The sequence below is a fragment of the Miniopterus natalensis genome, chromosome 7 (genome assembly GCF_054644295.1).
Source record: "Miniopterus natalensis isolate mMinNat1 chromosome 7, mMinNat1.hap1, whole genome shotgun sequence".
NCBI lineage: Eukaryota > Metazoa > Chordata > Mammalia > Chiroptera > Miniopteridae > Miniopterus > Miniopterus natalensis.
Window position 1 is genome coordinate 21,548,108 of NC_142087.1, and position 27,367 is coordinate 21,575,474.

At 41.6% G+C, this 27,367-nt stretch overlaps 1 protein-coding gene across 1 annotated transcript in view; it reads left to right on the plus strand.

The window, feature by feature from the left end:
• SLX4IP (SLX4 interacting protein) overlaps positions 1-27,367 on the plus strand; it is a 159,867-nt gene that overhangs the window by 72,259 nt on the left and 60,241 nt on the right. Inside the window, exons 3-4 of the mRNA XM_016212022.2 lie at positions 21,484-21,573; positions 25,725-25,845. Coding sequence (XP_016067508.1) covers positions 21,484-21,573; positions 25,725-25,845 — 211 coding nt within the window. The remainder of the gene's footprint in view (positions 1-21,483; positions 21,574-25,724; positions 25,846-27,367) is intronic.

The window sequence follows — 27,367 nt, forward strand, 5'->3', positions numbered from 1 at the left end:
TGATTGGTACTTTTGTTTAGTGGTTAGCCTTTATGTTTTTGGTATAAGTTTATGTGTTTAGATGTTTCAGTGAATCTTAGAGCTTTTTTTCTTTGTGAAGTCCATTTACACATTTGGAAATATCAGTGAACGCAGTACCCTGGGTGTTTTGTGTCCTTGAGCTTTTGATTTCCCCCAAAGCTGCTGCCATGGTGTTAACCTTTGATGAATTGAAGAGCATCAGAGGGTAGAAGAAAGTGATTACCAGTGGTTAATAACACCCCGGATTTTAGGAGTTTGGGAAGAGAGCCCATTTCCATGAAGGAGTCTGAGAGCTCACATGGTAAGAAGCTCCCTGACCACATGTAAATTGAGAGAGAGATTTCAAAATCAGTTTTGATTACAATGGGAATTTGAGCCTGCTGCTGAGAAGCAACCATCTTGCTGTAAATTATTTATGGCATGAGCATAAGTGTTTGATATGGGGGCTGTAAGCCTTTTTCCATCTTGCTTCAAAAACTGGTTTGATTAGAAAGAAAAAATCATTAATTTTGGTATTGAAACAAAATTTTTAAAGAGGGTCTTTAAGTCCCTAAAGTTACTCTAAGGTGGAAAAGAAAGAACAATTACTAATACTTTTCAAAAGAACCAGTGTTGCACTGGATTCTACATAAAAGTAAGAAGGCAAAGCCCTGACTAATGCAGTTTGTCACACAGATGCGTGATAAGATGTTTTTACAGTATCTCAATGGCTTAAGGAGCATACATTTGTGGAATCCTCAGCTTTAAACACATATTTAGATTTATTCCTGGCTAACTGGGTTGTATCTTGTCTCTTTTTAGACTGCACATGAGAGCAGTCTAAAAAGAAACATGAGATGTGAAGATGGATGGACTTACTAAACATATTGGGCAGACACCCCACTTGTGGTTTTGACTCCTTTTCTGGAATCAGGCCTCCCACCCCTAGCTGCTTTTTCATGTTACAGGATCAGACCCTCATCCCACCTCCTGCCTGCTCAGCCTTTTCAGGGAAGTTCAGATTCATTTGGGAAATTGGATGTTTAGACTAAGGGGGATAGAAACTGTTTCGTGAATGCTTGAGAAGACGTCTGGTAGACGATGTATTCCCTATTTTCAATTTACAGTTTGATATGTAGCTTGCAGCTCAACGTTATGTGTTATATGCCATATTTATTTTTGCCTCCTTGATCTGATATCGGTTGAAAGAAGTGGGTTCAGTCCTTTATGACTCTTGTGTTCCTCTTGTTGTTTTCAAACATTTTTTTATTCAACAAATATTTATCACTTGCTCCCTATGTAACAGGAATGGTTCTCAACTATGGGGACACAATTTTGAATAAGACCAACAAGGCCCCTGGTCTCATGGAGGTGACATTTTAGTCAGGGGAAGACAGATACTGCACAGGAAAGAAAAATGGTAATTTCAGATACTGAGGAGTGTAAAGAAAATAAAACGTGGTAATTTGATGGCTAGTGACTAGAGGTGGTTCCAGTTCAAATAAGATGGTGAAAACAGACTCAGATTTAGAGAGCAATCTGATGGCTGCCAGATGGGAGGGGTTGGAGACTCAGATTTAGAGAGCAATCAGATGGCTGCCTGGTGGATAAGGCGAAGGATTGAGAAGTACGAATTGGCAGTTATAAAATAGTCATGGGGATGTAAAGTGCAGCAAAAGGAATATAGTCAGTAATATAATAACTGGGTGTGGTCCTGGGTGGGTACTAAACTTATTGGGGGGTACACTTCGTAGGTTATATAAGTGTCTAACCACTATGCTGTACACCTGTAACTACTCTAATGTTGAATGTCACCTGTAATTGAAAAGTAAAATAAATAAAATAAAATTACTAAACATCCATAAAGCGGGGAAGGGGTGGGACCTCCCCGGGGATGTGGTAGATGCCAATTCTAGTGGAGGGAACAGCAGGTGAAAAGGCTTTGACATATAAACGAAGGAGCATTTTAGAGGAGCAGGTTTTGCAGTTTTTTTCTATCTGCATTTGTATTCTGTCTGTTACATTTGATTCTCAGGATAGTTCTAATTTCTTTATAGCTTTTATCTTATCATTAAAATGCCCTCCTTTAAATGTCTCATTTAATTCTCCTTGCTGCCCTGTAACAGTTTCCGGTATTGGGTCCCTGACATTGTTTGGTTTGTTTGCTGGCAGGGTTTTGCCTTTACTTAACTCCCTGTCTCCTCTGAGTCATCCAGGTGTTTCTCTGGTTGAATGCAGTGGTTTCCAAAGGTATGTGTGCATGTGCCAAGGTGAGAGGGAGTGAAGTAAGTAATCCACTATACTATGGGAAAAGTTTAGAACTTTTATGTATATTTAGTTTGATTCTTTTAAAAATGATTCAAAGTATTGCTGTCAGCATCCTCACTAAGTGGGTGCATCCCAGGGTCCTCTGTCTGGGAAAGTGACAAGAGGGAGGAAAGGCATGACGGTGGCATCCTCACCTGCTGGTGCAAATTCAAAGCTCGGACCTGGTGTTCACATGCTTCCGGGTGTTGTTAGTGTGGTTATTTCATAAAACACAGCCTGTCTTTAGTCCCCACCTCACCCCCACCCCTCTTGGTGGCAGTAACAGATGTCTTGAATAGGGGCTTACCCCTTTTACTGCCCCCACCAAGTGGGTAATAGCTGGGAAAAAATGGGCTTTTATAAGCCACAAGCAACATTTTTTTTATGTCAGGAAGGGGAAACTAATATTTCATAACCTCTGGGGAAACTGCTCAGATGAGCCTTGTATTTGTGCAAATAAAACTGAGCTCCCCTTTGAAGTGGAGAGAAGGGACAGGTCACTCAGTGGGGAGAAGATTGTTGGGTGCGAGGCTTTGTGACTTGTGACTCCCGGATGGTTTGATCCTTTTACATGAAAACACTTCCTGTTTCTTTGAATGATTTTAGCTTTTAATTCTTTTGGGTCCAGTTTTCACCTTGTCCTCCCTTCTTCCTTTGGCTACAGTTTGCCAGGTGGAACTTCCTCCAGTCCTTTGCTGGGACTGCAGTCTTTGTGCAGAGCACACCGGGTGTCTCAGCTGAGCAGGGTGACAATGGTGGACGGGTAGGGGCTTCTCCCTGCCAGACCCTTCTGACCAGCTTTGAACCTCAGGGCTGGGGTGAGCAGGGCCAGAAGCCGAGGTCATGAGAGGATTTATGAGACTCTAGGCACCATCTGAGGCACATTTTGGGACCCAGGAAGGATAGCTGTTCCAGGTGAGGAGTGGGCCTACACACCCTGCCTCCTTCCTTCCTGTGGTATACTCATTGAGCACCTTTTGTGGGCTACACACTGCTAAGCATCAGGGCTTCAGTAACTGGCAATGAGACACAGACCTTTTCATCTCTTGGAAGAATCTGGCAGTCAAATCGATCACACAGAAGCAGGAAAAATTACAGTCTTGAACCATTGTTTGAAAGAGAGGCCTGTGATGCTGCCAGCAAGGTAAAGGATGGGACACCCTGGTCTTGAACCTTCCGAATGTTTTTGCAAGGAAGAGGCATTGAGCTAAGGCTGAAGGAAGCCCCTGTGTGAGCGCAGGGGGCGGTGGGTGCAGACAGAGTTGGGGAGCGCCTTCCAGCAGAGCCAAAGTCCTGTCTGTTTTGTTCACTGGTCTGTGTTCAGCTTCTGGCACAGGGTGGGTGTCCGCTGTGCTTTCAGTAAATAAAAATTAAGTGAACAAAGGCCAGCAGAGAGTACAGGGGGCTGTGGGCTGACATGGGGCTGGAGGAGCTGGCAGGGTCCAGACCTCGCAGCGGCTTGTAGCTAAAGGGACCATCTGGGTTATCATGAAAATTGAGACACTTTTTAAAACAAAACGGAGTGCTATTAATAATTATATTTGGACAGTAAGGCATAAAATGAGACCAACTCAGCCAAACTAGAATGTATGGTCAGCCTCTTACAGGCTACCAATAAGGAATTTATCTGTTTTTCTGAGACCAGTAGAAGGCCTCTCAAAAAGTTTTCATCTGGTAACAGACTGAAGGTGGGTTGACTTAGGAGATCATGAGAGACTATTGTGGGTAAGGGCCAGGAAGGCGGTGGTGGCTTAGACTAGAGGTCAGGATGGCGAGGTGGGAAGAACACAGAATGTTGTGATGGGTTGTGTGTGGCTGCTGAGGAAAGGGACATGTCAAGCTCTCAAAACTGGACAGGTGTCAGTACCACTGGCTGAGCCAGAACAGAGAAGGAACAGGTCTGAGAGAATGTATAGTTTTGGACAGGTTGAAACACTGGAACTCCCCCAGTGTTTCATGCACTCGTGCCCCGCTCTTGTTACAGCTACCCCCAACCCCTCACACTCATTCACTGCTTGCTTATGCCTGAAATTTGATTAACCCAAAACAAAACCTTTTCCTTCATTAGAAATAAATGTATTTAAAAAGCAAATTTTGAGTAAGCCTATACAGCAGAGTGAATAGTTTGTCAGGGAGAGGAGGTTGGAGAATGCTTTGTTTAGAAAAGCTTGAAGAAGCTAGAAAAGGGCTGTTTGGGAAGATGAACTTGGAAACACTCATGAGTGAGAAAAGGACATGGAATTGAGATTCCACCAAAGGGGTCTGCAAAGCAGGGTGGGCTCTGCCAAGTGAACTTGAATTCTGAATTTAGAGTAGTCATGATATTTCTGATTTGCAGACTTCTAGTGTACTTTTTACATAATAGTCTTCACCATTGAGAAATCTTTAAAGCATACTCTTGGTTTTGGAATGTAAAGAGTTTTATGGCTTGTATGACCAGGGAGAGATGGTAACTTTAAATTGTGTTGGTTGGGTTGGAATGAGCAGTACTTCTACATAATCATTTGGAAATATCAGGATGATGTGGTCTTGCAGCTGCCTGTTAATTCATTCCAGAAAAAGGAGAGGCAAAGAGCCTAGTGTCTTTGCATGTGTGGTACTTAGAAGAAGCCGGCAGTCTGCAGGCTTATTTCCTGAGGTCTGACTCTCTTGGGAGGTATTACCTTGACTGCAGGTGATTGCCATGGCCGTGAGTAATGCCAGCCAGGCCACCATTGCCCTCTTCTGGTAAGGGGGCTAATGCTACAAATGTTCTGAGTTTTACAGGGAAAGAAAACTCTAGCTCGTTTTTCAATTTGGTCGGCTACGCTTTGCCAGCTGGCATAAATCCCTATAATGAAATGAATGTTTGGTTTAAAATGTTGTAATGTATACTCAGACCATGGAACCATGTGAGGGTCTAACCTTATTTACAGTTTTGGCTTGTGGAGACTACCTTAGATACCATATCATTTTCCACAGTTAGGCTACTTTCTCTTTGGCAAAAAACATTTCTTTCAGCCATTTCTCTGCCTGTGAAACCCTGTCTGTCTGCTTCATTAGCTAACACGTGTGAATTTGCATTATTGGTAACGGCAGCAGATGCAAGGAATATGGTTTAATAAAATTTTAATATCTAATACCTCCGAAGCATTAGGGTACAGACATTATAGGTCTGGGATAAACAGTTCATACTCAATAGGGGCATTTTAGCAATTTTTGGTGGCATATTTACATGATTTATAATTTAGAGATAAGTTATATTACATGGTAAAATTTAAGAATATGTTGAGATAACTACATTGGGAGGGGCAATGAGAATATGGGGTTGCTGTGGTGGTTTATACCATAACTAAAGGACAGTTCAACCCCTGTTCCTACTGGTACTCATTCTTTTCTAATTAATCTGTGATTAGCAACCCCTTTCCCTCCCTAACTGGGAAGAAGGTAAGAATTCAGGAAAGCTAAGTGGGCTTTGCTATTTAAATCAACCCTGTATTGAATTCCTAGAATGGAAATACTGTTGTGTAAGGAATTTTAAAATATAACCCCATTTAAAATTTAGATTTTAATGCCCCCATTAAGTACCTATTTTTGCATTTGAAACCTGAAGAATATCATAAATGAAAGCTTGCTACCGTACTTTTTTGGTTATTAAGAATCTAAACACAATGTTGATTTTTTTTTAAGCTGGATCAATTTGATATTTAAAGTTCTATTAATCAGTTTAATTTTTCTAGGACTTTAATAGTCACAGGACATCTAATAGTCATGATCTCGTTATGATATTAACATGATTATGATATAAATGTGGTTAGTTAACTGTCTCTCAAGAGAATGGGCAGTGCTATCATTTAGTTTTATCAAAATTGATGAATGATAGTCTGTTCCTAAAACATCTGTTCAGAATTTCTGCATTCATTCATTCATTCATTCATTCATTGGTTTAGTCCTTGCTGAAAGTAAACAGTGATATAAGAATGCTTTATAGAGTGCGGGTAGTCTGTCAGTAGGCCAGGTGATAAATCATGGAATGGAATTGTTTCTGTTACCAAACTGAATCTTTAACCCCAAGAAAAAAGCCCTCATTGATACCGTCTGGCAAGGCCAAGGCTAAGAGGACCCTTTTTGTGTTGAGAGGATGAGCAGCAGCCCCAGTTGTCTCTTCTGGCTGGACATTTTGCAGTACTGCTTTAACTCTGGACTGTCTGCTCCTCTTTCTCTTCCTGCTCCTGGCTGGCCTTATGTCCCTGCAAATTCTCCAGTACCTGAGAAGTCAGCTGACTTCACATAGCAATTTCTAGAGCAAGGTTTTTCTACTTGGGCACTTAACAGCAGTACAGACCAGGTGAGTCTTTGTTGTGGGCTACCTTGTGCATTGTACAATGTTTAGCAGCTTTCCTGGACTCTATCCCACTAATTACCAGTCTTGACAACCCTAAGTGTTTCCGACATTGCACATTGGGGTGGGCAGAGAGAAAGACGGCGTGATTTTGCTTCAGAACCACATTTCTGGATTATGAATGATATATATTTTTTCCTTTAGCTTTATTACTTTGAGGTAACCTGCACTGTCACACTTCATCAGTAGGTGTTGATGTGTGGCACATGGTGTATTTTAACGTGAAGATTCCTTAATTTGAGGAATTCAGAGTGGGGAATAGGCTTCCGGGTGAAGGCTAATGCCCAAGGCAGAGTTCATCAGGAGGTACATACCAGAAATAATTTAATTTAGCTTCTTCTCACCAAGAAAAATATTTAGTTACCCTATTTGTTAAATTAGGAACAGGCATCATAAAACTTTATTTCATAGGAGTAAGTAACTGTAAACTTCATACTTGATGTATTAAAGCCAAGATGACAAAGGAAGGATAGAAGCAGGCCAGTGGTAGATGTGTAAAGATGAGGAAAAGTAGAATCTGGTTTGAAAGGACGGAAGAGGAATTGGAGACTAGAAAAGAGATTGAGGAAGAAAGACACTAGGTGATTTTATCGATTTTAAATGTTTTAAAAATTGTTACCTGCTGCTCATCTAGTTGTAGGGTTCTCCTTTCAGAATTTATCACTTATTATCTACCATGTTTTCAAGAGATTAGCAGATTTATCAGTGTTCATAGATCTCCAGTTGCTCTTAGTAATCTTCAGATCATTATTTTTTTTAAATATATATATTTTTATATTGTTACTGATTTCAGAGAGAGAGGAAGGGAGAGAGGGAGAGAGAGAGAGTAACATCAATGATGAGAGTCATTGATCAGTTGCCCCCTGCACATCCCCTACCGGGGATTGAGCTTGAAACCCAGAAATGTGCCTTGACTGGGAATTGAACCATGATCTCCAGGTTCACAGGTCGACGCTCAAGCAGTGAGCCACACCAGTCAGGCAAGGTAGGAAACTTTTAAAATATATTGCTGTCCAGGCTCCATCCCCAGAGTCTAATTTAATTGGTCTGGGATAGAATTTGGATATAGTCTTTTAAAATTCTGCAGGTGATTCTAATATGCCATCTTGGTTGCCAAACCTTATTTCTAGGCCATTGATTCTCAACATGTGGTCTCCAAACTAGGAGCATCGGCATCACCGAGGATTCTGTTAGAAATGCACATTCTGGGCCCTACCTCCAACCTGAGAATTAAACTCTGGGGGTGAAGCTTTGCAATCTGTGTTTGTAACATGCTCTCTCGGTGAATCTGAGGCATGCTCAAGACTAAGAAACATTATTTCAGGCAGTGGTAGTGGTGCTTAGAAGGCATTGAATCCTGAGTATCAAGGGTACATAATAGTGGATGTAAGAAATACTACTCTGACGTTAATGATACTGTCTTCAGAGTTCATTTGCCGCAGGAGACTTCAGTTATCCAAGGAGAAACGCCTGCAAGCTTTAACTTTCCACTGAGAGCCTGCATAAGGCTTAATTGCTAATGTGTAGGTAGCACCTGATACAGACGTATGTCTCCCACTCGGTCCACCTAAGCTTTCAGCCTCACTCTCAATATTCTTAATTAATAATCTTCAGCTTCTGAAGCCATTTCGTCAGTGGTCTCCTGTCCCAGCATGTTTCCCCTTTGGGCAGTTTGTGAAGAGGGTGTTATTTCCAGCGTTCAATTAGAAAAGGAAAGTAGAGGTGGCTCTAAACAAGTCCTGTGACCAATTAGACTTCCCTCTATTCCTCTTTGTAGTTCTCTAAAAATGGGTCAGGGGAAGAAACACTGGGGCTCTCACCAGCAGGCCTCACCTGTGTTTGTCTAACATTCTTCTATCCCATTTCGTATTTCAATTTCCTGCCTTAGGCATGAATTGGTTAAAACTGCCCTTTGAACTTCTGCTCATTTTGTAGAAGCTTGCAGCAGCAGTGATGAAAGTAGTTGCAGGACTATTTCCTGAGCCCTGAGAACCAGGAGAGGATAGGGAGGGAAATTCAGCACCAAACTGTTAATTTCATTCTCTGCAAAAGCCAAGGGATTAGGAGCGATTACAGTGGCTGCAATAATAATTTTAAGAATTCTTCGTGAATTTTGTTTTCTGATTTGATAAAGTAGGTTTGCGGTTAAAAGGGTGAAAGGTGAAGGGAAACTTAAACTTCGTAATCCTCTAATTGGCAGTAACAGTTTTTATTGCTTCATTTTCTATTTACAAGGAAAACACCTTTAAATAAAACAGTTCTATTGGATCAGCAGCGTCCTTGGTAAAGTTCATAGAAATTTCCCAGGTTAGTCCCTATCATCCCTCACATGCAGTCCTGAGGAGCCTTCTGGAATTCCCTGCAGGATGGGAATCCCCCTTGCATCACTGGGCACTTCCTATTATGGGGTTCCCGATGCTGTTTGCTGTTTGGGTTTTAGTTTCTCACTAAAATAATAGAACCAGGATTTCTGAACCAGGACTCACTTTAAGGAAGTATATATGTTGTTCGGTATGGTAGCCACTAGCAACATGTAGCTATTTAAATTAATTAATATATAATTGCTAATAAACCAATTTAAATAAAATGAAATAAAATTCAAAATTCGCATAGCCTCATTTCAGATACTCAGTAGCCAGAGGTAGTTTGTGGCTAAGGTACTGGACAGCGTACAGATGTAGAACATTTCCTTCACCATAGAAAGTTATTGGACAGCGCTGTCACCCTCATCAGTTGGGCTTACTGGTACTGATGTCATTATTTGTTAACTACTCCCAATTTATTAGTTAACTGCTATTTGTTAACTACTACTGTACTCTTTTTTTCTTTGAATGTAGTCCTAACAGCATCTCTGTGGGAGCAGGCATGATTACTCCCATTTTACTGACATGGGGATTGAGATTCAGAGAGCCTGAGAAACTTTCCCCAGGCCATATGGCCAGTAAAAGCTATAGCCAGTGTTTGGACACACATCTGCACTGAAAAACAAAAGCCAATAACCAATAGTGGATTAGATGATTGAAGTGGCTATCGTTAAAATGTAGCTAAGTCAGTAGCAGATTCTTTCTGTGTTTTTTATCACTCCTCACAACTAGACCAGTGTTTTGCGGTAACAGTACAATATTGATGTGATTGTCCATTTCCACGTGTTTTATGTCCATACAGTTTGTTCATCTGGGTTGAGTAGTGAGTGCACCACCTGCCATGGCAGATCGTTGCCCAGTTATAAAGGCTGTCAAACACACACACAGCTTTCTTGAACAGAGTCAGGATGATAAGCATGGTTGAGGGTGCAGAGGGGGATGGCACTTGACTGGGTTGGGCCTCTTGGAGGGTCTGGTAACAGTGAGCCCTCCAGAAGTGGAAACTTTTCATGTGTAATAGGCCCCAAGAAGTCCTCACTCAGGTTGTGTTTGGGTTTGCAGCCATGTTTGTGGATTCCGTTTGCCCTCCTGTCTTATCTTTGGCCTATCAAAGCACTACCCTTACCCAGGTTAGAAGAGCAAATGTTGCCCCTTTATCAACAGTAGTTATACAATATTAATGCACCAGGAAAAAATAAATGACAACTGGATTGAACTGGGTGTGCCTGTCATAGCTTTATCTGGCAAGTCCTTTGGTATATGTGAAAGTAGATGAGAGGGTTCCAGAGAAAAGATACTGATATTGGAGATTCTTTAAATTGTTTTACATTTAACCAAATTCCTCTCAGTCATCCAGAATCCCCAAAATATTCATCAACGACTCTTGGGTTCTTCCCCCCTCCCACTCCTAGGAGGCAGGAAAATTATACTACCTATCTTTTGTCCCCCTTCCTCTTTTAGGAAATCTCCCTTCAAGTCTGACCAGCGTTTTGAACAATCCATGAATCCTAGGTGTTGATCACTAGGGGAATGTTTAGTTTTCTTTTTCTCTTTTTCATTGTGATTCATATATAATTTGTCATAAGTTTCTTTAACTTATAGGCTGTACTGCTTTTCTTTGTTCTTCTTGACATTGAAGCATATCAGGGTTCTCAGGGATATAAAAGAACATTTTCTTAAAATTCAAACCCACAGTCCAAAGCTTCTTGATAACAAATGCTGGATAAAATTGTGAGTGGAATTTGTGGGGACCACATCCCGTTTGTTTACTAAATTTCATTTTCAGATTACTGAATGGTCCTAATTGGTCCTGAACACGCTCCTGACTGGTCTAAATGTTGCTAACTGAATGCTCCTTGTTTTTCTAGCCACTTAAGACCCTCTCAGCACAAGCTCTCTATAGACAAGTACATCATAATTTCTGTCAGGTTATCTTTTCATTTCATGTTCTATGTGATAGGAGAGTTCATATTTTTACCTTGTAATCTGGTGTGATTACAAACCATCTGCTCTTCTTCTAAGAAGCACTGTGTGGCCAGAGTAAAACTGTGCAAAAGAATTATGGGGCATTTATTAGCTCTTAGTAGGAATAGATGGAAACATTTGCCTCATTTGATTGTGAATGTTATAGAACTGACAATACAGAGTTCATTTAAAATACCTTGGAATTTGAGACAAATTGTACCTTTGGAGAAAACAACAACAGCAACCTGTATTCCTTTCTTGAGCCCTTTGTATGGTTGGCACTGTGCTGACACCGTGTGTCTGCATTTTCTCATTTAATCCTCCAAACAACTCCATAAGGTGTTTTCATTATTTTACATTCCAGGAACTTAACTTTGTTCCAGAGTCATGGAGCATTGAGGCGCAGGGCAGGGGTTTGAAGTCAGGTGTGTCCTGCCCCCAAGCCATGAACTTTTCATGGCTGCACATGCTCTGTACATCCACAGGCCAGTCTCCTGAGCATCAGCGTATAGCAGGTTCACCTGAAAGAATAATGTCTTGGAAATCATTAGGGAAAGTATCGGAAGAAATGAAACCACTTCTTAACTTTCAAGAGGGTGACTGAGGGCCTGTTCCTAACTACACCCTGATGTAATGTTGGGTTTTAGATCAGCCTCACATACTACCCAAAGTTCCAGTGGCATGTATTAAATTTTAGCATCCCTTCATAAAACCATTTTGGTTGTCTTTGCTTTATTTCCAGCAGCATTTAGCTTTCCTTCCCAAATCTTATACAGGAAGACTCAAAACACCCCCACAAACCTTTTGCCCTGGCCGGTGTGGCTCAGTTGGTTGGAGCGCCATCCCATACACCGAAAGGTGGGAGGTTCAATTCCCGGTTGGGGCGCATGCCGGAGGCAACTGATCAATGTCTCTCTCCCTCTCTGCTTCCCTCTCTCCCACTTTCCCTCTCTCCCTTTTTCCCTTCTCTCTAAAAATCAACTTTTTAAAAAAAGGCATATCCTCTGGTAAGGAAAAAACCAACAACTTTTGTAGTAGGAAACCAGAGACCATTTACTGAAGGGTACCAGCCTCTGACTCTGCTTTTGTTCCCCTTTTAGTTGTCATCACGCCCATTAGCTCTGCTTCTCTGTTATCTTTCTCATTCCTTTGTGACTTGCCCCTTACCCATGTAGAATCTTTTCCCAACCGTAGCAATAACTATTAAGAAAAACAAGCAACTAGAAAGGTATACATTCCTGACCTGTAGTCAAGTCTTAGAACAAGCATCAAACAGGAGAGGCTCCCTCATGATTTCTTGTCATTCAGACTAGTCATGTCCCCTTGCATCCCTTTCAATCTGAAACACTTGATTTGCAACCAGGGAAGCCCCACATGTTTCCTCCAATGCATCTGAAGTCATGTTGTCATCCAGGTTTTGCAGCTCGTTGCATCTGATGGGAAGGTGGAGAAGTAACATTTGGTATGGAGCAGTGGGCATCATTCCCCGTTTTCTGGGGTGACAGTATTCTGTGTGTAGGTGAGGGAACCTTAGTTGTAAACCATGAGCTTGAATCTGTGGTGTTTCTTGTTCTGAGGACAGGGTGCAGGTGAGAGAGTGGTAATCTCTCTTAGAAAGAGTCCAGGCAGATACTTAAGTAATTTTCATCATTGTGTTTTTTCATTCATTCAACAAACACTCTTCACTTCCATCTGTGTGCCAGTCCCCACTCTAGGCATTGACAACCCAAAGGTAACAGAAGGCAGCACCTCCCCAACGGCTGCTAATGGAGATGGATGTTTGTAGCCTGTGATGAGTTCCACAGCAGAAGCATGCATCAAGTGCTATGGCTGCAGAGGAGAGCCTAATCCTGCCTGGCAGTGTTGGAGGACGCTGTGGGAATAGCCCGTGGGTTGCTAAGATTTTTGCCTCAGCCAACTTCATTGAGTGTTTTCCTTCTTCATGGCTTATACCATGATTTCTAGCCGTGTGACTGGCATTTTCTGTCATTGGCAGCCAAGTGTAAATCATGCCACAGAAGTCAGCACAGCAGTGTGGCCTCCTGTTATCTATTCCAAATGACTGTGGATTTTACTACTGTGCTCAGTGGCCCAGAGTGAGCTGACAGAAAACAGTGCAAGGTGCTAGACTCCGTGTGGCTCTTTTGTAACCTTTCCAGGAGGGCAAACATTAACATGGGCATATAGAATCCAAGCAAATGGTTGCAAACCAAAACACAGCCAGTAGGTAGGATCTTAAAGAGGAGGGCACCTGGAAGGAGATCTAGTTGTGTACATTGTTTTTACATAGAGGGAAACTGACAGCCAGAGAAGGGAGGTGACACGCCTCTCCTAAACTGGGGAGTCGTCAGAAGAGATTTGCAGCCTTAGACTTCCTGTGCCAGGCCGTTCTCCCATTTGTCATGAGACGGCTTACTCTAGGTGCTGTGATCTCGAATTCAGTCTGTGCCTAATTCTGTTACTAAGATTAGAGAGTGTTCCTTGTACCTGGCCTGACAAATATTGCCTGGTTGCAAGGCAGGTACCACACTAAACAAAGGCCTTCCGTGATCATCAGGGATCTTCTAAGAGAGAAAGAGAGCTCTTACATTTCTCAGTGTTTCCAGAACACTGAGTGGTAATCGTTTCTGCCTCTCTGGGTTGTCATGAGAATGAAATGCAATAAGGTACTGAAAAGGCTCGACACACAGTACCTGACACACAAGTGCTCACTGAGTCTTAAGTATTGTTATTGCCAAGGTTGTTCACCCTTAGCAAGTTTCTGCAGTTGGATTAAAGATACAGTGTATTCCGGGAGAATGACTCTTCTTTCTTTCCTTGACCTGTCAGCTGACTTACTGTATATGCCATTTTAAAGATATGCTGGGGTTTCTATTGAATATAAACTCCAAACTTGGATTTCTTGGGCAACTATTTTAATGAGGAACAGGCCAAGGGGGTCAGATTGACAAAATATTCGCAGTGACTCTTCCTCAGCTTTCCCTCTCACTTTCATTAATGTTGTTAATGTCAGGGGGCCTCTCTTCCTGCCCCTCCACCTTCCATGCGGCATTGCCATGACCTCTGCTGCACTTTCCCCCTTCTTGCTCTTCCTTTCTTCTCCCTGACCACTCTTCTCACCTGGGCTCTCTAGGGGGCGGGGGGGGGGGGCTTTTGCCACTCAGTGCACCCTTATTCCAACAGGATACCCCACAGTGGCAGCTTTGGTGTCTAGAGTCTCCGTGCCACCCTTCAAGCATGCAGGCCGGCTGCCCAGGGAAGGGAGCTGAGGGACACATTAAGAGTCCTTGGTTCAGCCACCTGGTGCTAATGGCAAACATGGCTGCATCGCTTACCCTGGAGGGCGTAGGGGGCTAGCTCCCAAGTACAGTGGAGTGAGTGTCAGCCTCAGCAGCCGTAAGTGTGCCCCCACCGTGGGGTCTGCAAGGGAATCCTGACTCTCCTTCCACAGAGAGGATATTCTTCACAGTAAAGCGTGGCAGTGGGTTTAGAGTCTAACAGATCTTGATTTGATTCCTGGGTCTGCCCTTTACTGCCTGTGTAATACTGGACCAGTCCTTACCTTCTCTGATTCCACTTCCTTATCTGTACAATGTAACAGTTGTGCTTCTTCAAAGGCTAGTGGTGAGGATTAAATAGAATACTAGGTAAAGTTTAGCACAAGCCTGGGACACGGGGTGCTCTGGGAACGGTACTAAGTTTTCTTTAAAAGCCATGTGACTTTTTAATTTTATGCTGTAACATATACACAATTTGTTTTGATATGAAAGTATTTAAGGTTTTTCCTAAAGCCTTTTAGTAAAGTCGATACTCCAGGGAGATATTGCCGTGTTTTTCAAGAAGCCATTTGGGAGAAGTATCTCTCTGGATTTAGTATCAAGAGTGATTGAGTTAATCTCAGCACCCATTCATTTTCATTTTAGGGACTCCCACTGGCCTCCTTTTGTGTTTACCCTGTTTTTTTAATCTTTTACTTATTTCCTCCATTTTTAACCTTTGCCTTTTTAATCCAAACTGCCTTAAATCCTTAGTTCAGGTGTGTATAAAATGCCATTGACAATTTCAACAGATCCATTTGGATGAGCTGCTTGTGAACAACCTCATGGGCATGGTTGAAACTACTCACATGCCTTGTGTGTCAGGTTTGCTCTGCCTCCTTTCACACCCAACCACATCCTCTTGAGTCTGTCTTCTGAGTATCCTTTAAATCTGCCCCTTCTTCTTCACCTCAGGATCACCTTCCATTGTCTCTTGTTCGGGTTCCTGTGCTGGCTTTAATCTTGTACAGCTGGCCCCAGTGATTTCATCCCATTAGGCCATGCTCCACACTCCTACTTGAGAGCACTCTCCAGTCTACAGGTCTTAGCCCCCTAGGCCTGTCCTAGGCTCCTTTATGTTCTAAACCTTCCCTCCCCGTTGGCTTCATCTGTTGCTCTGTTTCTGCACTATCAAACTCTTTTGTTCCCTGAGCACCCCAAGGTATCTGGGCCTCTTTTCCTGTGTGGGTGCTATTCGTTTTTCTTTCTCCACCGTTTGCCCTCTCCCTCAGGACTTAGCTGAGGCATCATGCCCTCTTCCCTGGCCTTCCTCAGGCACAGTGGCCGCTTGGCTACCTCTGGTCCCTGGGTGTGTGCTGTGATCACATGTCCTCCCGTGCTCTGTTGCTACCCCTCCCTCCCTCAGTCTGCCCAGGGCCCTGTGAAGCTCAGTGGAGAGTGAGTGAAAGATGAGTGAGGGAGAGAATGTGGGAAGCCTTCCATATATCTCAGAGTTCTGAGACTGCTTCCGAGATGTTGACATGTTAGCATTTCACCGTTATTTTACACCTGATGTAAAATTAGAAGACAAGATCTCCCACATCTGTAGATTTGGAAATAGTTCAAGCTAAGTTGTAGCTTTGGGATTTTTAGGAAAGAGGTAGGAAAAATCACCAACATGCTTGGTTGGCAGTGGGTTTAGGATGAGGTAATCCTAGGATCTCTGTATTCCTTTTTTTTCCAAAATATGAAAATGATTGGTTGTCACTGGTGATGACAGTTGTTGCCACTCCAGAGTAAGGAGGGAGGAAGTTGCTCTATGACACATCAATGCCCCGGGCTGAATCAGAATGGCCTTGTCGCTAGAATGAGCTCAAAGCCCTGAGTTTGCAGATAAGGCTGTGGTTTGTCCAAAATTCAGAGCTCATTCGTCCTGTCATTTGTTCTGTCCTTTGTTCATTCATTCCTTTCTTCATTTCATTAACTATTAAGCACTCAGTGTGAGCTGGTACTGTACTAATCTCTGGAGTACAGAATCGACTGAGGTATGAACCCGGTCTCCACCAAGGAGCTAACGGCCTAGTAGGGAAAGTCCCACAGGGACCAGCCACTTAATGTGGAAATAAATAAGCACATGAAGCATGTGCTGATCCAGAGGAGGGAGAGGCAGGCTGTTCAGAAAAGCTCCCAAGAGGTGTCCATGCTCCTGCTAGGGTACAAGGCTGCATAAGAATTCACTAAGCACAGGAGCATTGAGGTGCTTTGGAAGCCAAGGGCAAACACAGCAGGTGCCCAAGAGCATTGAGAGAGAGTGGAAGACTGTGGGAGAGCTGGGCCTCATTGGCTTGGGCGTTATGGTCACAGCCCAGAAGGAGCACACTGCTCCCATGTTATGTTTGAGGTTGCTCTGGTGGGGGCATCGAGAGTTCATCCGGGACACCAGGAGAGGTAGCCCTAGTATCAAGTGGGAGATGATGCAGAACAAGAGGAGAGGGCTGTTCAGCTCGTTAAGAAGTTGAATCTAGGAGACTTGGTAACATTGTTGAGGGCTAGGGAAAGGGAGGAGTTAGGGTTGAATCCCAGGCTTTTGGCTGAAATCTCTGGGTGGAGGGGCCTAGAAGCTGGACAGACTCTGGTCTGCTTCCTCAGAACCCAGGGCATGGGATGTGCAGCTCTTACGAGTAGCCTTTGGCCTGTTAAAGAGGTAACTGGGCCTGTGTGAAATGAGCAGCTCTGGCCAGAGAAAAAAGTGATACCTAGTGTGTTGCTCCTCTCAGAAGAGAGCTGGAGAGTTCATCTGCTGAGAGTAGAAATAACCTCCTAATTAAGGAGGAAAGGAGAGGCTGTGCTGCTGGAAGCAGTAAGAGCCTTTTTTTTTTTTTTAACTTCTGTTTACTCCTGGGAGAAAAGAAGCAGCAAAGCTCTGAGAGCAGGAACTTTAGAAAGGCAAAATAGCTCTGATTAGTGTGGGAGTTGGAGAGCGCTTGCTGGAGAGCTCAGAGCTGCTGGCTGCAGAGGGAGAAAGAACCCTGCTGTGGGGGAGGGGACTGCATGCATGCCCAGCAGTGGAGTCTAGCAGAAATCCTGGGAAAGTTTGAGCACCAGAGTAAGACTTGATGATTTATTTTAAAAAATTACAAAGACATTCTAATCAGTCTGTTTCTGACCAAACTTACACTAGGTTATTTGTGATCAAAGTAACAAAATGATGAGAAAATGCCAAATTGGACCTTGCTATTTAATTCTTTAGAAAGTTACTTTTACATAGTAATAGTTCAGATTGTTGAAGCAACACAATTTTTATTTTTTACTATTTTAAAAATTATTTTTTCTAATGAAGGGGTAGCAAAGAACTTGGTTTGACTGAGGAGTCAGGGTAGAAGAACACCTACAGAAAACCCAGAACAATGTGTTATATTACATTTTACACCCACTAGCAATGTATGAGGCACACCTCACTGCTTTGGAGGGGCTCTCGTTCTGCAGACCCTGGAGCTTGAATATGCCTGTGGTAGAATTCACAGGGTCAGTAAACTTGGATGGGGAAAAAGTTAACATCTTTATTTTGACCAAGTTCTAATAAATGTATTTTTTATTATGAATCAAGTATTCAGAGCACAGTAGTATTAGCAATATTTGTCACCATTAGAAATCATCTCTCTCTTCATATTATAGTTGTGGCACATATTTGAATATATCATTTATGCTTATCACTACTTTGGGTTTATAGTAGTTTCTAGAACCACCACTAGGTGACAAGAATCAATGCCTTAAACAAGTACATACATTACTATACCACAAATTTGTTTTGTTTTTTTAATTCGGATAACCATACCTGAGTAAGATTGGTTTTCTTCTGAATCCTTTTCATTGTATTTCATGTATTTACAAACATTATTCAGAACAAATTTCATCAGCCTCACAGCTTGCTAAAGTGGTCCGTGGCACGTGAAAGGTTAATAACCCCTGGGTAAGATCATGTAGTTGTGGCAAAAGACCTCCACCTGGTGGCAGCATACTCCTTAAAGGTTAAATTTGTAATCAACAGTTGTAAAGAAATATTTTTTAAATAACATATTTGAGTATGGTTTTCAAACAGTTTTGACCACAACCCACAGTAAGAAATAGGCTTTATATCATAACTCAGTACACTCATACAGAAATTTCACAAAACGATACTCGGCTTTACAGTGTGACCCATTGACATTTCTTAATCCCATTTCAAGATTCTCTTTCACTAAAATAGAATGCCTGTTGCAGCATACTAAACTGCAGTTCAGTAAGTCACACGGCACCGTTTGACATCAGGGGAGATCATCTGTCATCATACCTCATGATTTATTACTTAGTGAACGTCACTTTGGTCTCCCCCAAAATATCCACACATTTTCAGGGACTTAATACTTATATTTTAAATAACTGTTAGCAAATATGAACATATTGTTACTCAGCATTTTAAAAATTGTTTATAATTGATGTGTTATTTCTATACAAGGAAAGGAACTGATCTCTTAAGCACATATCCTGTCAAGGTATTTAACATTCCCATCACCACCTGAAGTTCTCGTGTGCCCATTCTCAGTCAGTTTCTTCGTAGGCAGTCACTGTTTTTTTAAAAAAAATGTATTTTATTATGTGTTTATGTATTTTAAGGCAATCACTGTTCTGATTGTTTTGACCATAGATTTAGTTTTGCTGTTCTAGAACTTTATATAAATGGAAGCATACAATATATATTGTTTTAGCCTGGCCTCTTTTGCTTAGTGTAGTATTTTAGAGATTAGTCCATGTTGAGTGTATCGATAGTCTAGTTGAATGAATGAATATATCCATTGAATGAATACTCCTGTAGGTAGACTTGGGTTGTCTTCCATGTGGGCTATTATGAATAAAACTTCTGTGAGCATTTTCTTCCAAGTTTTTTTGTACATATATGTTTTATCTCTCTTGGTGAATACATGGGATGGAATTGCTGGCTTGGTCAGTAAATAAATGTATGTTTATACAAAACTGACAAACCGTTTTCCAGAGTTGTTGGCCATTTTACATTTCCGTTAGCAACGTGTGAGATTTGGGTTGCTTCTCATCACCAATTTTTGGTTTGTCTTTAATTGTAGTCATTTTGGTATCTCTCGGTGGTTTTTATTTGCATTTGCCTGATGACTGATGTTGAACACTTTTTTCATGTGTTTATTAGCCAGTTGTTTATCTTATTTGTGAAGTGTCTGTTCAAGTTTGGGTTGTATTTTTTTGTTTGTTTGTTTGTTTGTTTTGGATTTGTAGGAGTTCTTCACATATTTTGGATGCCCATCTTTTAAGTCAGATATATGTATTTATGAGTATTTTCTCACAGCCTATGACATACATATTCATTTTGTTAGTGGTGTCTTTTGATGGCCAGAAGTTTTAAAATTTCACAAAGTCCAGTTGAACCATTTTGTTTTCTATTTTTAGTGATTTCTTGGGGTCCTGTCTAAGAAATCTTTTCCTATCCCAAAGTCAGGAAGAAAGTTTGGTTCTTATGTTTGGGTCTGTGATCCATCTCAAATTAATTTTTGTGTATAGCGTGAGGTAGGTTTCTTTTTTTCTTTCATATTTAGATTTGGTATTCTTACACCATTAGTTGAAAATACTTTCTTTGCGCAGCCAGGTGTGGCTCAGTGGTTCAGCATTGACTTAGGATCCAGGAGATGGTGGTTCGATTCCCGGTTAGGACGCATGCCCGGGTTGCGGGCTCGATCCCCAGTCGGGGGCATGCAGGAAGCAGCCGATCAATGACGACTCTCTCATCATTGATGCTTCTCTTCCCCCCCCTTCCTCTTTCTGAAATCAATAAAGATATATTTTAAAAAGAAAAAGAAGCCTGGCCTGGCGTGGCTCAGCAGTTGAGAGTTGACCTAGGATCCAGGAGATCGTGGTTTGAATCCTGGTCAGGGCACATGCCCAGGTTGCAGGCTTGATCCCCAGTCAAGGGCGTGCAGGAGGCAACTGATCAATGACTCTGTCATCATTGACGTTTCTATCTCCCTCTCCCTCTCCCTCTCCCTCTCCCTCTCCCTCTCCCTCTCCCTCTCCCTCTCCCTCTCCCTCTCCCTCTCCCTCTCCCTTCCTTTCTCTGAAATAAAACAAGAAAAGAAAGTATTTTCTTTTCACCATTGAATTATAGCACAAAATTTAAAGTGAAAATAAAATGAAACACACAAAAACTGTTCAGCCAAATAGGTGCAAAAGTCACTTTTTCATGTGGGCCATAAACAGATCCTCTGGGCCTCTTAGACCACCCTCAACCTATAGTCTTGGTCTTCTATTCTTTTCTAAGTTAGGTCTTCTACAGTTATCCTAAGAGTCTCAGAAATTTCTTTTCTCATAAGGTTGAATATTTATAAGGCTACAACTTTTTATAGGGTCTGTAGCTATGCCACAGAGCTGCTAGCCACATGTGCTGTTTACATTATAACTAAATAAAATTTTAAAATTCAGCCTCTGGATCACAGTCGCCATATTTCAAGCTCTCAGTAGCTACGTATGGCTATTGACTACCCTATAAACCAGGGCAGATATAATATTTCCATTTTTTCAAGAGTACTATACAGCACTAGCCTATAGAATAAGAAATAAAGCAGGCCCTGTACAGTTTATAGTGTATTCTAATGAATGAAACTTATATGGTTTTGATAACTATCATTCAGCATCTGCCTTCCTCTCCTTGGTTCTTTTCATTTGTCCATGCTTCTGTTTCTGTTCTAAGATGTGTTGTCCCAGCCAATCCTTGCCAATATTTTTTTCTACCTAAAAATGCAGTAGCTTATAAATTTGTTCTTTTATACCTAGGAGAAATAATTCTGTTGACTGTCCACAGAATCATTCTTTTCTGGAGCCTACCTAGTTCTGACCTATTTTACTTCTCCACTGTTTGATAGTCTTCCAACTGCCGCTGGATGCCTGGACATCCCTCTTCAAGGTGCGGCGCAGAGATAAATATTTTGTCTTTTCTATCCTGATTTAAAATGGTATTTCTCCTTAACATTTCTACCCATAAATATTAAACTTGCAAAGAGTAGTTGATATGACTTGTAGCCCTGTCCCCTATGAACATTTGTGTCTAGTAGTAAAATTTGTTGCCATTTCGTGAGCAGCCACTTAGGAATTTGTGAGATTTTCTCTCACTGTTTGCTGGGCGTGAGCTGACTCTGCCATCACTATTTTTCAGTGCGGGGATTTTGCTGTCCTGGTGGATCTTCACGTATCGCCGCAAGGTTCAAACAAAGATACCAGCTGGTTTTCTGAACAGAACAAAGAGGTAGGTACCACAAAACTTTTCACTATCTAAATGCAAGTAGCTACTGCTAGGAGAAATATTAGCTCTTTCAAACTTTCATTTTAATTAGTGGGCAAAAATACTGAGTGATCTTTAACCCTTGGAAAAATAGGCATTATCTTCCCAGTAACAGACATACACCCACTTTTTATTTTCCTTCAGAAACTGACACATCCATACATTTCATATGTTCCTCTATTATGTAAACCAGAAATTTCCTACCTCTTTGTTTCGGGGGAAGGTGTACTCTAAATTACAAGAAGAAGTTAAAGTGCCATTCCAGGTAAGCAGGGATTTTAATCTGACTGGTTGTGAAGGACAGACCAGCACCTGGAGCAGGTGTGGGGGCTCACACAGGCTGCTCTTTCCTACCTGTGTGAAATCCCAGTCTGGTGCACTTTTATCTTCCACTGTCCTTTTATTAGCACGAGCTTGTGACAACAAGTGCAGAGACGTTTGACAGCGTTCCTTCTTTCACCACATTCAGTCACCAGTGGGTGGTCAGTCAGTAAAGTGAATAGCTGTTTGACTGGGAGCATGATGTTTGATCCCTCCTGGGCCTCAGCCTCCTCATCTGTAATGAAATGGTTCCACCAGAGGCTGTCTGTGTCATTCTTGGCTCTATGTCTACTCTCCCACCCAAGTGCTGCCTTGGTAGAGGGTTAGAAGGTGCATCACGTCTCATCATGTGCTTTGCTTCCTTCAGATTCCTGCTTAGTAGAGTGCAGAGATAGAGAGGCAATCAATGACTTTTACGTAACTTTCAAAATATTATACACTTTGTGTGTCTATGGTATTCATTTGTCGCAATAGCTTCTTAGAGCTAGAAATAAAAGTAAATTTTATTAAAAGATTGTGCATGGAGAAGACACTAGTGCTAATCACACACACACACACCCCTTTACTGTGATAACTTTTCAATCAGCTTTTGGAAATTACTAGAAAAAAGTCTTCCTAAAAGAACATTTTCAATCAAAAGGTAATAAAATTATCAGGACTTTGCTTATAATTTCACAAAAGACACTTGGTGGCCCAAAACTGGCAAAGGGAAGGCACAAGATTCTGTATGATGGGACTGATCCTTCAGGTAAATAACTGCACTGTTATCATCAAGACAGTAGGCCAGCACCTCCTACTGCAACTCACCTTCATACAGTTCCAAACTTTGGCTTACTAACACATGTCCCATGATTCAATTCAAACAGTCCGATTCCCTCAGAGTGACTGGTACTCACCTGAGGTGACCTCACCCAAAAGGCATATGACTTGACTTACATTAACAGCATTCTAGAATCCAGATTTTCCTCCATTCTTTCCCGACTTTACCACCTTGGCCTTAGACCTTTCTGTTGCTGTTCAGTCAGTTTTGCCAAGAGTCAGTTTATTTGGAAGGCTTTGAAATAAAGCTATGAGTATGCAAATCACCTCCAACCCAAATCTTGAGGCTAGATTTTTCCAGGGTGCCACACGCAGCTGTGCCGCTCCACCTAGTCCTACATCCAGGCAGCAGAGCATGACTTAGCAAAGACGCTCAGTGTACTCTTGGACCTGCAGAGCTCGCTGCAGTGGCAGCTGCAAGACGGCAGGTCATGCCAACAAGCTGAGCTTTGCTCCCAAAGCGAAGTTCCCTGAAATTTCTTTAAAATATGTTCACTTTCATTAAAAATTGCTCTGGGGTAATTATGTGTGTGTGTAGAGAGAGAGAGACAGACAGACAGACATGGAGGGAGGAGGATGGGAGAGAGAAAAGCTAGTCAAGAAAAGTATATGACTTCAGCCTATGTTCAGTGTCTCAGTGCTTTCATTTTTTTATTATTAGATCATCTCATGATTGAGATTTCACGAGCAATCAGTTTGATTGCATTTTAACAGTCACTTTATATAGTAAAAGTCTTAAGCATATACAGTTCCTTTTCAAAAAAAGAAACTAATTACATGTATTAAACATATGTTTATTTTGAGTCCAGCACAAGTAGTCTGTGTACCCAAACTGTTCCATTTGTAAACTTGAAAAAACAAACATGAGCCCTGTTAGCCTAGAGAGTCTGTATGTCTCTCTCTTTTCTCGTTGATTTTAACTTAGTCTTCTCATCTGCCCCTCCACTTTAGCTGGGACTTTGTCTTTTCTTGCATTGCTCTGGTTCTGAAGAGAATGCTTTGCTGAGTGTGGTGTGGTCAGTTACTAGGGTATCTTGACTACATTGCATGTGGTCTACCTTCTGTTTGTCAAACCTGACTCATCTAAGGAAAGCCCCGTAACTATAGGGAGAAAGTTTATGTGTATGGCCTTCGCTGTATTTTTGTTGTGCTATTTTTAGTTCTAGCCTTATAGGGCATTTATGGCCAAATTTTAGCAATCCTATTTCCATGTATGTCTTTCACATATTTTCAGGCTCAGTCATAGTTGAACCCTGCATGTGAAGCAAAATTCTTTAATTGTTAAAACAACAGTAGGAGGCCAGGCTGCCTTTCTGTTGTGTGAACAGTGCCAAAGCACTCAGCTGGAAACTGGTGTCTCTGTATTCCATAGGGCACTGCATCTTTGGGCTGCAAAATGAAAGCAGGAGAGGTGACCAGTTTTGCATTTTATCTAGAAACTCACATTTTGAGTTAAATCTAGTGTTTTCTATACTGTTTGAGGAGTACATGTGTTTACAGTAAAAGTAAAATTTGGCTCTCATTGCCCTTTGAAGCAGCTTAAGACTTTGTTCTTGTTTTAATTTATAAGGATTCTAAGAGATGGGCCTGAGATGGCATTTCAAGAAACCAGTGAAACAGGTTTGAGATGACCTTGGCAACTCTCAGCCGCCTTCAGAGTCTTTGGGAATTAAACCAGAATTATCAGTCCTATGCATCACTTCTTAATCTAGGAAATGTAGATTGGTGTGCGTTTTTTTCCTTTTCCTACATTAAGTTACACTTTTCTGCTAGTGTAGCTAACGTGGACAGTATCTTCCCAGTGCATGGTTGTACTTTTAGTTTTGTTTTTCTTTTTATAAATAACATTGATACATAAAACAATAGCTCCAGAAATTTGCTAGTAGTATGGTATGATACTGAATTAAAACCATGTGTTTTTGTTACCTAATAAATATTCATCTACTTTAGAGAAATATGAGAAGTTAAATTATTTTCATCATTAGTAGTGAATATAGTGCAGTTTTCACAAAAGCAAATGAGTATATACAGTATCATCAACAAGAGTATGGAAGAAAGTCAGATTACTGATTTCCAGTTCTCTGTTCAACTCATCACTCAATGCTGTTCCCTTTTTTAGTAGATTTGTAACCTGAGGCCAGAAACTAATGAATGGTGGTGTTTAGATGTTAAGTTTTTTGAACCACATTTGAAAAATGGGAAATTTTTGTATAAAATATCAGTTTCTGGTTCCTCTTGAACAAATTGGAGGATCTGGTGACACTATGCCTTGTATTTATCCCCATAGGAAGCCGTGGGGGCTGCCCCCTTTGACTGCGTTGGTGTCAGGATTCCCTCTGAATATGCCCTGGCTCCTGGCTCCTTTCTTTGTCCACAGTCTCCTGCCTGGCCACAGTGGGCACTTCCCTGGGGCTCTTGCTGTCACAATACAGCTGATTGATATTTATACAGAAACCATCTTTACCTCACTGATTTCATCACCTTGGCACTCTAATTTTTTTAATTTATTATTGATTTTAGAGAGAGAGGAAGGGGGGAGGGGAAGAGAGAGAGAGGAACATCCATGTGAGGGAGATACATCAATAGGTTGCCTCCCTTACACACCCTGACCAGGGATCAAACCTTCAACCTTTTGGTGCATGGGACAACTCTCCAACCAGCTATGCCACACTGGCCAGGGCTGGCTCTCTAATCTTTACACTGAGGTGTTTTTATCTTCTTTTTAGAAATGTGTAATTGAGGCAGAGGGAAATTTAATGAATTTCTCAGATCACAGAGCCAACAAACCTCAGTAGCAAATTTGCATCTGCAGTGTTATCTGTTGAGCACATAAGACATTCCTTTCAGCATTCATAAGTAATTAAAAAAGCAAACAAAATGAAATGTTCACTGTTGACTTTTTAATGTGCATGATGTTGACTTTTTTTGCATTGCATTAATTAGAATGTTATCTCTAATTTTTTAATTTACTATAGGAAGTCTGTTTACTGTTAAAAGAAACCATTAATTCAAGAGTTAAGGAGTACTTGGAAGTTCGTAAACAGCACAGGCCATCAAATTCAGAATTCACAAGATCCAGTCCCTTGTCCTTAAAAGGTAGGCACAGAGTACTTTGATTTTGGATAAAATGTCTGCTTTGTAGAAATGACAATTATGTTTGACTCTGACTGTCATGTTAGCAAAGTGATACATTTAAAAAATGCATTCCAATGAAGATACTTTGTTTGGGTAAAGAAAATTAACCTAAAAGTCCTGAAGGGTTTTTTATGGTAGGCAAAATATATGAAAATAGAAAAGAAAACATTCCTAGGGAAACGTAAATTTCTAAAGGGTTTTTTTTAGAAGTAATCTTATAAATGGATTTACATTAATACTGACTTGGAGCTTTGTGCTTTTTTAAATGTTTTCATATATGTCACCCAACTTCAGAGGTTCTCAGCTGGGGTGAATTTTGCCCCAGGGGACATTTAGTAATGTCTGTAGACAGTCTTGGTTGTCATAACTGAGGTCGGAGTGGTGGCCTGGGAACTACTGGCATTTAGTGGGTAGAGGCTAGGGATGTTACTAAATATCCTACAGTGCACGGGACCCCCCCCCACCACACACACACACACACACACACACACACACACACACACACCCCACCCCACCCCACCCCCACCCCCACCCCACCCCCCAAGGCCTTTTGTGGCCCAGAACGTCAAGGGCACAGAGGTTGAAACATCCTACCCTATTTCCTAATCACACTTTGAGAATGGTAACTTTGAGTTATAGGTGAAGAAGCTGAAGATCTGCAAGATGAAGGGGCTTGCCCAAATAAAAGGTCTTGTCACTGAGGACAAGTGTTCTTGTATATTTGGCATTTTCTTCTTCCCTTCTCCTCCCAGTACTTAGCCCAGAGCCTGATACACAGATTCAGTGACATGTTGAATGACAGAGTATTGAGGTGGCAAGGGGCAGAACCTGACCTCAGATCCAGCTCTTCTGACTACCAGTCCACTGGTCTATCATTGTTGTGTTTTTAACTTTTTTATTAAGTCAGCATTTCATAGCACTCTCTGTGGTACAAATATAGTCAGCCCCGTGTTAATCCTCAGAGGACAGTGCTGGACCACTGTGAATTGGATTATGCTACTGCAAACATCTGTTTAGGAAAGGAATGGTGTTACGTACCCTCCTGTTGAAGGCATGCTTGATCTTAAGTGTTCACCTGGCATAGCTAATCAGTAGGCAGACATTAAGTTTACTCAAATTGAAAGCCTTGAACAAATGGAATTTTTAGTCCAAACAACATTGTATTAGGCGATACTTTCTGTTGTTTTTCGCTTAGTAGTAGTAGTATAAATCTTGAGAAAAGTCATGGGAGCTTGCATTCTTTGTAGCACTCTTTGTACCCAAGAAGATATGCTAGTCTTGATTTCTAACTGATACAAAAGGAAAAGGAACAGAGTGGGTTTCAAGACACCCATCCCTGGTGTGTCAGTGGCTTGGTCCATCAACTAGCCCTCCTCTCCAACTGAGTGAAGAAAGCTAAATACTCAGTTTCCCACCCTCCTTCACAGATAGGGAACATAGTTCTAGCCCCAAGATGAAAATCAAAGCCTTTCTTGGGCTCATG